At 44.7% G+C, this 12,402-nt stretch overlaps 1 protein-coding gene across 1 annotated transcript; it reads right to left on the minus strand.

The window, feature by feature from the left end:
* Positions 1 to 383: 383 nt before the first annotated feature.
* On the minus strand, positions 384 to 8,451 carry LOC105449587 (carbonic anhydrase-related protein 10). The gene is made up of 10 exons (XM_011688865.1): positions 8,409 to 8,451; positions 4,868 to 4,979; positions 4,274 to 4,324; positions 3,812 to 4,140; positions 3,487 to 3,582; positions 3,337 to 3,403; positions 2,458 to 2,612; positions 1,233 to 1,361; positions 1,119 to 1,164; positions 384 to 894 (listed from the first exon to the last, which is right to left on the minus strand). The coding sequence occupies exons 2-10, from the start codon at positions 4,929 to 4,931 to the stop codon at positions 878 to 880; spliced, it is 954 nt and encodes a 317-aa protein (XP_011687167.1). The 5' UTR covers positions 4,932 to 4,979; positions 8,409 to 8,451; the 3' UTR covers positions 384 to 877.
* Between the last annotated feature and the right edge of the window lie 3,951 nt (positions 8,452 to 12,402).

Genomic DNA, 12,402 nt, shown 5'->3' on the forward strand with positions numbered 1-12,402 from the left:
TCAGGTCCCTGCAAACTTAAACTTCGGTCTGACCTATCAGTGGCATCACTACTTTGCGGACAGAGCTTCGAAAGTTACTAACTATATCGAAGCGTAGATAGACAGCTATTGTTTAGGTAACAAAATCCGTGAAGGGATTATGGAAAATCAATGACGTTATAATGGGAAACGGATCTTTTAATTAGCGAAAGATGATGAAGGAACTCAACCGCACTTGCCAAAGTAAAGTGCGACTTTTGAGCATTTATTACAAAATAAATTCAGGTTATTGATAGTCATTGTTTAGATAACGAATTTTACTATGAGGATAGTAAGAATTCCTTTACACGAGAGTAATTAATTGGGTAGAGGAAAATCGAGCAAAACTGTCGGGAAACGTCTCATTTTCTGCGTTTTTTCAAGCTTTTATTACAAGAATATAGTATAAACTTTTGCTCGCGATAGCGCTCTCCGTTGCGCGTGAATTTTTATACATATAATTGCATCTCTCAACCCCTCGCGCAGGCCACGATAGTCATAGCTTTTTTTTCGATAGTTTACCGATATATATATAATAATAGATCTTACGATTAGCTTATCTCGTCTAACTTGTGATCTATAGGTATATTTGGTTTTTCTTCTTCTGATTTAACTGGAAACATACTTGGCAATTCACGTCTAATAAGTACAACGAAGCATTTTTTTTTTAAATCTCGACCACAACATGGGCGTCGTCGGTCGTCCTCTTCGCGCGTTCTATCTGCCGTAATTTTTTTTGTGACCTGGCGTCACCCGCCTGTAATTGATATGTCAATTTTTTTCCTTACAGCGAAGTTCCAGCTCGTTCCTCGGAGAAGCGTAGTTACTGCGAATGTCGACCTCACGGCAGTGCTGGGTATTATTTCCAGCTATTGGCTGAAAAGGCACACAACAGAATGATTTTAATAAAAAATTTTTTTATAAGCTGTGACAGCTCCTAAGCAAAAAGATTATATATATAGTGATCCAACAAAGATTCTCATAATTTAAAATAAAAACAGAAAACTAGGAAATTTTATAAATTTTATTTATTGGAATATATATAGCAACTCTATTTTATGGATCTGCTATAAAAGCCTGTTATTAATTTTGCTCAATACCTTTGTAATATATGTCCCTGTTCATTGTCGGACAATTCTTCGGACCCTGAACACAAAAATTAGCGTGATTATTTTTGTAACAGGGAAGATACATGTTGTGCCTTTATGGCATACCTGAACATTGAAATCAATGTTTGTCCGAACGGGACGATGATGAAGGGGTTGCGGTGGTCTAAAGTTATTCGCAAGTGGCGCGTTTGGCTGCTTTTCGTCCCCTTGCATTAACTGTCTCAAAGCGTGTAGCTGCAATCATTACAAAAATAAGAATTATAATATAAAACAGAATATATATTAATAATATTGAATTTAATATTTTTAATGGCGTTTTTCTTTTAGAGATGTAAGATAGATAAAAAGATTCTAGTAAATAGATTTAATTTAACAGATGAATAATATATAATAATATTTTTTATGAATGAGATACTTATAATTTGTTCACGTGAGGTAATTGTTTTTAATGTGTTCGTTTTTGTATTTATAATTATGAGTAAGCTTGATCATTTTACATAAATATACTGAAAAGATAAAAAATAAAAACGATCTTTAATCCGAATCAACATTTGTTATTAAATAACATGGTACGAGATACAAGTGATTTTGTTGCCTGGATAAATGCGATTGGTATCAATAATAACAAAATTTGCAATGCTGATGGGACAGCTAATTTAAATACGTGATCGATTATCACAAATATTATTATATGAGCGTGGAGTTGCTTAAGTTATACATCAAAAACAAAACATTTGTTGGTTTACTGTACAAAGCTATTTTTATAAGATCTCTCAATGAAACTCGATTCTATTAATAAAGTCTGCTGCTTTTATTAACTTGAGAAAAACTAAGTAGCAACTCATTGTATTAATTATGTATTCGCCGATATATATTTCAAGCGTTAAAACAAGATTATCGTAAGAAACCAGATTTTTTATAGATACTTTTGTTATTATTACACCCGTAGAGAGAGAATTTATTCATTATTCTTAAGATCAAAATGTCTCTTGTTAAATTTTACGCTTGAAGGAAAAAACAAGTAAATATAGAATTTTTTTTAGAAATTCTTGTAAAACTCAAGTGTGATTTATGATTGCATTGCTTCAAGATACGAGCTTAGTAAGTGCCTCATTTCCACCCTTATTTCGCAACTTACTTTAGCGACTCGTGAAGAACGGCCGGCGTTCCTCGATGTTTCAAAGACTCTGTCCCTCTTAATGATCGGAATTGCATAATTGAGTGCGGCCGCTATATACGTATACTTGGCGTCGCGCGCGCGAACAACCTCGAGTGCGGGGGCGTGTGCATGCATTTTATAAAAGCCGGCGGAGAGAGTGGCGATACTTGCCTGCTGCTTGGTGATGTATATAGGCTTGTTGAGGATGATCCATGTGGTGGTCTCGTGACACGCCGGCATCGTGGTGGAGCCGTCGTACGTCATGTAATGCTTCGTGTCCGGCAGAAGTTCGCGCACCCCGAAACGTTTAATTTCCATGGCCTGCCCTGTGCAATTCATACGATCGATAACGTCAACTCCGTTCACGTACACGTATGCATACACGTGCGGTGTACGCGTGTTACTGCCCGATTGCCGTCCGACGCCGCCGGTACACACAGCTGATACGTATATTGTTACGTATCGCTAAAGTTATCGTGCATAACCGCTCGATCGTATTTGCATACGTCAAGGAACACTTGCGTTCCCTTAAAGAATGATGGTAATTATCGATTTATCTTCTTGGCAAAAAGTTGGCGACAATACCCCGCGCGAAGTTTTTAGAAAGTTATAACGCATGCCGCCATCAAACTTTCGAAGATGCATCAATCTTGTAACTTTTTCATTCGAATGTATTTCTATCTCAACATATAACTTTATTAAGAAAAAAAGAAGTATTTATTAATTATTAATTCGTCGGAGAAACTTCTGAATGCGTCTCGATGATAAAATATTAATTGAATTTAAATGTCGCTGTTCAGTAACCACTGTGAGAAATAATATTTTATTATAAATATACCGCCGCGTCGTTATGAAAGAAATATAATCCCGCATTAATTAGTTCGATATGCTAATCTTGACAGATATGAGAACTCCCTGAGAATTTTAAACTCGCGCAGCTAAAATTCGTCAGCTAAAATTAGATTATCGTTTTCACTAAATTGATCGCTACCCCCCCCCTCCCGCGTCGCACTGTTATTTCAGAATTCGTTACGTTATTGGATTTCTCACCTCCGTATTTGATTTTATCCAGCTGCTGCGTGAACGTTCTCAGCTCCGGATTCGAGAGATCGCCCACCTAGAAAAGGACCGAGATGGCCTATGATGTATCGTTTATTCCGATCTTTATTCGACATGCGATAAGCATCAATGGGCATATACCTGCAAAAGAAGCGATACCGCGACGATCCCCTGCGCTCTGTGTAGAGCGTCCGAGAAGTTGTTGTAGAGCTGCGAGTTGAAGCCGAATATCTGAAGCTACGAGAACAAAGGGCTTTGTACGTATTTTAGAGACTCAAGATTAAAGAACTTTCTTTTTTTTGTTTTTAACGAAACAGTACTATCTCTTTACTTAGCGCATCAACGAGAATTTAATTTGGATTAAAACCTTGATTTCCACAAACAAGCTTTGAAGTCGGAAGCGGAAAAGATCGCGCGGAATGTCGGAGCACTTTAAATATTTTATTTGTCTCTGTCGTTTCCGTACCTCGGCAGGGAATGCATGTCCGTCGACGGTGTGCTCGCTGCCGATACGATCGTCCGCGCCGAAGTGCAGATGAATCTCGTGAAACTGATAACGATAACTGAGCGGACCGCCGGAGATGTTGACGGGATGGCGGGTGTCGTTTTCCACGGCGAACACGACGCTGTGGCCGGTGTTCGCTAGTACGCCGTTGATTCTGTGCTTGTCCATGTGAAGCGGTTGTAAATTTGGGTCGAAAAGCAGTTGAGTAGGCTCAAGATTGACTGGTGATTGTCTTCGACCTTTGTTACAGAGCCACCATTCTGGGTTGATAAGACCCCAAAAGGCAGGACCTTTGAATTAATCGAGGACATTTTTTTTTATGAGTCATGTTAGATAATAGAAAAGAAGGGAATATTATATGATAATGATATAAAACAATAAAAATGATATATAATATAAAAACAATCGATCCGGATGGCTTACCAGAAATACCGTCGTATGTCCACCATTCTTCCCAGCTAACGGGTGTCGACTCTGCAAATGTTTTGTTATTAACGAGCGATATAATCTCCATGAGAAATCCGATAATTCAGCATAACTTTATGAGGCTCGGATAAATGTACATTGTTTCGCGCCGAGAAGGGACAAAGGACTCTTTGTGCAAATCGAATCGCATTAGATAATTGTGTCGGACTTCATAATCGCTTCTAATAGCGCAACATACCATATATAATCACCGAATTATGATCCAATGTCCAATGGAGTGAAAAGTTTCTAATACGCTTCCATTTCTTATATGTATAAAGATTTAATAATAATAATAACGTAAAAATTTTATAAATATATTAGAATTAAAATACATTGTCAGCTAAATTAAGCTTTTATCGAATATGTTTGTTTCAGTTTACATAATACTGTTTTACATAAGATAAAAAAAAAAGGAAAAAGATATTTTTATGATATGCGTTAAAAATAATTTATAGGGTCGATAGTGGAAACATCAAGATTTTTCTATACTTTGAGATGAGATCATGTGTCGTAAAATGTTGAAACACAAAGTGTATGTGTGGTACGAACCTTTTATCAAAATGACAACAAACACTCCCCAGACACCCAGGAAGACGGAACTGAAGGGGGCCATTCCTAGCGCTGCGCGGTCTTCGTCAATTGAACATCATTCGGCTCGTTTCTGCGACACAGAGAGAAGGAGAACCAGTTGATTCACGGTCTGGGCTCGAAAGTGCTCGCGTGTCGCGCACCCTCTCACGTGCCTCTACGAGGCCCGCGGAGGTCGCGACTTTCGCCCTCTCGGGTAACTTCAACAGCCTGAACCACCCACGAGAGACTCCGACGAACCCGGTAACTTTCAAGGGAGAGAAACTTGACGATCCGCGATAACGTAATTGATCCGTCAACCGCACCGCCCTTTCAAAAAGAGTATAAAAAAAAAGGAAGAAAATCCGCGAACCGCCGTCGTCGGGTTCTAATCTAATCGCTCGGCGTCACGCAACGCGACGACTCCGACGCCGACGAACATCGACGTCGAATTTGCATCTCCGACGCTCGTTCCGCACGAGAGGGTTATCGCGTGGCACGATAACGGTCGCGATTCTCGGCCGTGCGAATTCTCGCGTATTCGGCGTGCCGTTACAACAGGTCCGAAATCAGATCGGTCATCCGTTGTCCTCAGCGAGGGAAAAGGCTCTCCCTTTGTCTCTCTTTCTCGCCATTCGCGGTATTCTTGCGGAGAACACGAGCAGCGACAAAGAAAGTACCGAGTGAGATACGAGTCTGAGCAAATGCGAGCAAAGAAAGAAGAGACAAAATCCGCAGTCATCGTTGTCCGGCGTCGCTTAAACGGGGGCGGGGTTCTCTCCTCGCTCGATCCCCACTCTGGTCCATTCTGGAGTCCACTCCACCCCGGGTTTCTCCACGGCACTCGAGCCGGTGTATTCTTAGGTCAGGGAAAACTCGAGTGCGCGGCTCGCTTCGATCGATCGATCGGATCTCCACACGTCCGTCCACGCGAAGAAGAAGAAAAAAAAGAAGAGAAAGAAGACTTCCGCCAGAGGAAGAGAGAGAGAGAGAAAGAGAGAAGAGAGAGAAGAGAGACAGAGTACGTGCTCTCCGTACGCTCGTGAATTTCAAAGGGTAGCCACACTCTTCGTCGTTGCCGCGTCAGCCGCGCGGCTTTCTCTCTTTCTCTCTTCCTCTCTATCTCCTCTCTATCTCTATCTCCTTCTCTCCTCTCTCTTTCTCTCTTTGTTTCTCTTCCTCTCGCCTTGACTTCGCCGATGTGTCTTCGAGATAGATACTTTTATCGCGCATCGAAACTCGGCGTTGAAATATCTCAAGCCCTCGCGCCCATCGATCGTGCTTCGCACGTAGCCACTTCATCCTGCTTTAGTCGCCTATCGACCGATACAAACGGACTTTCTCCCAAAACGCCAGAAGTTTGTATTCACCGTTGAATTCTCATCGGGTGTAAATTTAGGTGATGCGAGTGCGACGAAAAAAATAGCAGCCGATCGTTCAGATTATATAAGTTGAATTGACTCAAATCAAAGTTATTGACTGATTCCTAGATTAAGTAAATAATATTATATTGTAACTATATTCATGATATAAATATAGAGAGGGAATTACTAAAGGAATTACTGACGGAAAACTAAACTTAGTTAAAGGGAACTCTTGCATCAATAAAAAAAACGGCGCTCTCTAATCATCGTTGCATCGCCATTATTTCCTGTTTTTTATTTATTTCGATGACAGATTCGTTTAAATTTTTAAAGTGTGAAACGTTCCAAAAGTGGCAAAGATAAATTTGATACTGTACTCCGACATTTTGAATTTTTCAAAATGTTTTTTGTTAGACAAATAACGTGGCATTTAGAGAAATGTCAGTGATATTTAGTAAAGTGGATTTTGATTACATTCCAGTTTATTTTTAGAAGATTTGTACTACGATTGTCAATTGAACAAAAATAAAATAAAATAAAATCGTTAGAAAAGAAACTCGAGTTTTACGAAAATAGAATTTTACAAAACTTATCGATATTATTATCTAATAATTTCAGCAGAGTAACTGTTGAAAACAATAACAATTATACTCAGGATTACCATTAATTTTGTGCGAACTTTGAGAATCAGTTAATGATATACCATTTTTTTTTTTAGATATGTGTCAGATATAAATAGATATGTCATTAATCAGTGAGAGATGCTCTATGCTATGATATTATTTAATCTAATTTGGTCAGTTTAATTATTTACTTTACTCGCGCGAAAAGGAATGTCAAATTGTCGCTATATTATTCGAAATAATTTACCATAAATTGATACTTGCAGTAATTCAGCCTTGTTAGATTTTATTTAGCGACTCGAAGGAGATTAACTCGATATTTCGCGGGATTTCGTCAGACCCACGGGAAACGATGCGCGTAGGAATCTTGATCGATTTACCGTATTACCAGAGTGCAAGCGTTCGTCTCTTGTTGCTTCGCGTTTCCAGGCCGAGCGAGTGGCCAAACTCAAATTGTTATCACCGCTAATCGATTAATCGAACGATGTACCCACCGCTGGCGAGCTTCGCTCCATCCCGTGCAACAAACATTCCATCCGCGCGTTCCGAATCCCATACAACGCGGCGGTAAGGACCGACGTGGGGTGCCTCGTTTCACACAGAGAATAAGAGTGTCTCTCACCGATCCTCCCTTTTCTCACGTCGCGCTGTATCGACGCGTCTCTCTCACATCTCTCGATCGCTTTCCGCTTCGATTGCTTCCCTCTTGTAAATCGCGATTCCATACTTTAATCGGCTTCTACTGCCTCATACGCTGTATTCTCCCACACCGCATTTTCCCTTACACATCTCTATTTCCTGCTTCCTCATACCCAAGCTTCTACTTGATCGCTTCTACTTATAGCTTCATGCTTCAATTGCTCGCTACCTCATACCTGGGATCGTCTTGCCTCTCATATCGCATCCGCGACGCCGCCGCGCGCAGTCACGCGACGAAGACACATCCTGACGTTATCCTGTCAACGGTAACTAAACCGTCTTCAACACATTCGATGCGGAAGCGGGGGAGCTGTATGGTTACTGATCGAGGATGATTGAGAAGTAGAGGGAAATGGGAAGAGAGAGAGAGAGAGAGATAGAGAGAGAGAGAGAGAGAGAGAGAGAGAAAGGAGAAACGGAGGAAGAGCAAGATAGAGAGAAAGAGAGTAGGTACACGCAGGTGCGACGGGGGCAGGAGCGCGCGCGAATCGATCGCGGGGTCCGCGACGCGAAACGCCGCGACGCGGCGACGAACGAACGGTGCGGCCGAAAATTCGCGTGACGAGAACGCGAAATGGGGAACGCGCGCGGCGTCTGCCTTGCGGAAATCAATAAGCGGCGATCGCGGAGCGATGTTTCTCCGCGCCGTCCTGACGCTTCCCGGTCTCTCTCGTCGACGAGTCGACCTCGCGCGCTCAAGCCGGCGAAACTCTACATATCCCCTGGAGAGAAAGAGAGAGAGAGAGAGAGAGAGAGAGAGAGAGAGAGAGAGAGATAGTCCGCCGCCGTTACGATTCGCCTCTCGTTCGCTCGTTAAGGCCACTAGGGGATACTGACCGTGGACGACGAAAAGGACGACGTCTTTCTTTTCCTCCTCCTCCTCCTTCTCCGCCGGCGCACCACTTCTTCCACCGATTTCGCCGTCGACCGCGGCCACGACGACGCGCGCCACGCAGGCCGGTGTCCCCGTCGAGGACGATGCCGCCGGAGGACGATGCCGCCGTGCGCGTCGCGGCAGGTTCGCGGCCCGGCGCCCGAGAGCTTCCCACGGATACTCCCTTGTCGTTTGTTCTCCGCTACCCTCCTGTATTCCTCCGCTTCCTCCTGTCCTGCTCCGAATTTCTTTTTTCCCCGATCACGGAATAATTTCGTTAAAAGCGCACGGCGACGAAGGAACGACGAAGGAGGAACGACTGCCCTACGAGGCGACTGTATACGTCCCTCCTCGCGCGCGCGTCCTCAACCCCCCCTGCACCCCTACTCTCGCTCGATCCTTTTCTCTTTCCCTCGCACGCCCAGCCACCCTCACGGCGTCTCTCTTTCGCTCTCGACGGTATCGTGGCGCACGCGCCAGGTGTGTCCTTCCTCTCAGCCCTCGCGTGCGCGCTCTCTCCTCCGTCCTCTCTCTATCCATCTCTCTCTCTCTCTCTCTCTCTCTCTCTCACACTCTCTCCCCCCTTCCCTCTCCTTCTTCGCCCTCTCGCGCGCGCGATCTATTTCGTATTCGTTCCTCCTGCGCGTCCCGCTCAGCTCGCTCGCTACGTTCGCGCTTGTTCGGCCGCCGCATCGACGCGTCCGGACACGGGGGGACGAGACTCTCGTGCCTCCGTTCGCTCGCACGTTCGCTCGCTCGCTCGCATCCATCGTTGTTCTCGTCGTCGTCGTCGTCGTCGTCGTCGTTGTCCTCGTCAGGACGTTTGCGCACTCGAGCCGCTTGGCGTGAGTCGGGACAAGAGGAAACGGAACAGGCAGAAGGCACGAGAGAAAGGGACACCCGCGGAGACGCGCTTCTCCGTTCTCTCTCCTTACAGTTACGAAGGAATCCCGCGCGAGCCGGCTCGAATTACGGCGAATTGACCTATTTGCCTCAAAGGGGGTGGGTTGCGCTCCTTCGGCAGGAGGCGAGCCCCGCTCTCTTGCGAGAAGCGTCCGGAATCGTAAGCCGGATAAGGGCGCAATGTCGTAGAGCGCGACCTCGAAGCCGCTCTCCGCAATTTCCCTTCCCTTTGTATGCAAGCGGCGGCGCTCGATTGCACAAAAGGGAGAGGGATCGAGGGTCGGAAAATCTTGGAGCGTATCCCTCTCCCTTCTCCCCCTTCCTCTCTCTCTCTCTCTCTCTCTCTCTCTCTCTCTCTCTCTCTCTCTCCCGCCTTTACCCTTCGTCCCTCTCCCGCCATCGGATTCGCGTTTCTTTTCTTCTCGGGACTTGCCGCGCGTAACCAGAGCGCGCTATTATATCGGGCGTTCGGTCGGTCGATCCCGGGGTTGCTCCCGCTTTCCGGAGAAGTATGCCAGGAATTTATAGAATCCATCGGGGATATCGGCAAACTGATCCCATCCCGTCTGGATATTTCTTGAACCACCACAAACGCAGATATACAACTTTGAACGGATATTTGAATTATAATTATCGCGCTGCGGAAATTTGATTGGCATGGATTTATTAATAGCGGGCACGTGAATCATTAAAGTCTTTTTGTACATACGTGTGCCATGATGTATTACGCGACGACAGCGATTATAGACGGTGCACGATATGTATTAACGCGCATGTTCGTTAAAAAATATTACAGTATCTGGTAGTAAAATGTTACAAACGTATAGTACATGTATATTATATTACTAGTGATACTATATTATTTATATATTTGATGTATCAATAAGTTAACATGAACGATAAAATTATAAACATACAACCTGAATAAATGTTTAATACAATTTACGAATGTGAAAGATGACTTTCGTTTTCTAAATTCTGCCCGTATACGTTTCCGGAATGAGACAGTTATATTTAATTCCACGTTCCGAGAATATCACTGCACGGAACTTCGTAGAAGCGCCTCTATTTCCGTAAATTTCCTCGCATTTTCTCTCGACCGACGAAGAAAGCTCGGCTATCTCTCTCTCTCTCTCTCTCTCTCCTCCCACGGCAGGGGATGTAGGCGGCATCGCCTAGCGTTAATCCTGTCATCGACATCGGTCCGCGGAACTTTACGGCGGCGACTTCCGGCTCCCTGCCGTGGGTATATCGATAGACACATCGGGGCGAAATTACGCTCGGGGATCCTCTGGCGTTGGCGTTTCGAGGTCACCATGCGCCCCCGCCAGGATCTCCGGCGCGCGGATACACCGAAAAGCCCCTGACTGGTCGACTCTACGCGGAGGCGCTTATCGATTTTCAAAGCGGCATTGCCCCCCCGTGAACGCCGCTCTCCAGCAGGTCGCCGTCGTTGCCGTTGTCGTCGTCGCCGTCGCCGTCGTCGTCGTCGTCGTCGTCGTCGTCGTCGTTGTTGTCGTCCTCCACGTTCCGTCCACCGTCGTGCACGCGAGAGACAGAGAACAGAAAAGTGAGAGAAAGAGGGAGGCTTTTTGGACGATCGTGCGACCGATCGAATCCATGAGACACGTCCGAATGCACTCTCGCGGCTGCATCTGATTGCCCGTTGCACATGCACGCCTGTTTGGATATTGGATTTACCGCGAGACTTATGTCCGCGAGCCCCGTGTCGGCACGTTCCACAACGACGGCCGGAGGCGGCGGCGGCGGCGGCAGCGGCGGCGTCGACGGCGGCGGCAGCGACGAGCGACGACGATTATGGGTTATCGATATTGCGGACTTAGCTCGGCCGCGCGCGAACCGGGACGCTCATGGATATGCAAAAATGTAAAAAGCGCTTTCCCCCCCAGACAACGTGGGCGGGGGTGTTTGGCCGGCGATCGTGTCGCCCTGGCGTGAGCAAACTAGTTTGCCTCTTTCGGGAACACGTCAAGAGACCGCCGCCGCCGGGTCCGAAAGCCTATGGCCACCGGACAAATTCAGGGCGGTGTTTTTGGTCGATGTCCGATAGTCTAACGACGAGAGGCGGCATAAAAAGTGGTACTGCGCAGGAAAGGTGTGGAGAGGAGAAAATTTATGGAACCATTACCAAAGCGGAAACGGATGTTGAAGCGCGATAAATTATGCAAACGTTTTGATACGTTTACATCATTTTGATACGCGCGTAAATATATATCTATTTGTAGAGAAAAAAAAGATTGTTTGTAGATTACGTTTTTCATAAATAAAGCTGTCCGAACGAATAAATCGATTAAGGGGATGCGAGAGGTGATCGTGTGCTTTGAAAAATAAGAGTACATGCCCCATTAAGATTTCATTATATTTATCACAGCTGGTCCCTCAGCCGGTTTCGTCTGACTAACACCGGGAGTGTTCCACTTACACGAGACATAACGGTTCATCATTGCGAAAATGTATAGAGGCAATTAGCCGTGTCATATGACATTATGTTCTGTCAAAACTTTGGGCAGCTTTAGAACCGTTATTAACGTCTACAACGTTTCCATATCGTATATTTCGTGAACGTTCTAAAACGCTCCACTATATGATTACTCAAGTCGAAAATACGACATTAAATTGGTGATTACCTTATAAACAAAATTTTGGAAGTTAAATTAGGCAATTCGTGCGTCCCGCTTTTCCTCAGGGGAAAACGGTAAATATCTCGGAGGGCTTTCAACTCTTTAAACGATCGTTTGGGCGCGTAATTGCTATAACTGGATGCTACAAGCATGGCGCGGCTTATGAATAGTAATTCGTGCATTATTATTAGCTTTGACTCGCAATGCGATCTAATTATTATCAGTTTCCGATATCGTACTTATTAGTAGTCACCCAGCGCAGACTGCAAATACGAAATTCCACAGATGAATGAAACAAAGGACGGATAAAGGAATGATGATGATCTCAGCGTAAAAATATCTTGTCGTATCTTTTTTTCAAACAAGAGTTATGTAGACAATGTAGTCTGACAATTCTTTAAATCTTTTAAAA

This window comes from Wasmannia auropunctata, unplaced genomic scaffold (assembly GCF_000956235.1).
Source record: "Wasmannia auropunctata unplaced genomic scaffold, wasmannia.A_1.0 LD336074.1, whole genome shotgun sequence".
In the NCBI taxonomy this organism is placed as follows: domain Eukaryota; kingdom Metazoa; phylum Arthropoda; class Insecta; order Hymenoptera; family Formicidae; genus Wasmannia; species Wasmannia auropunctata.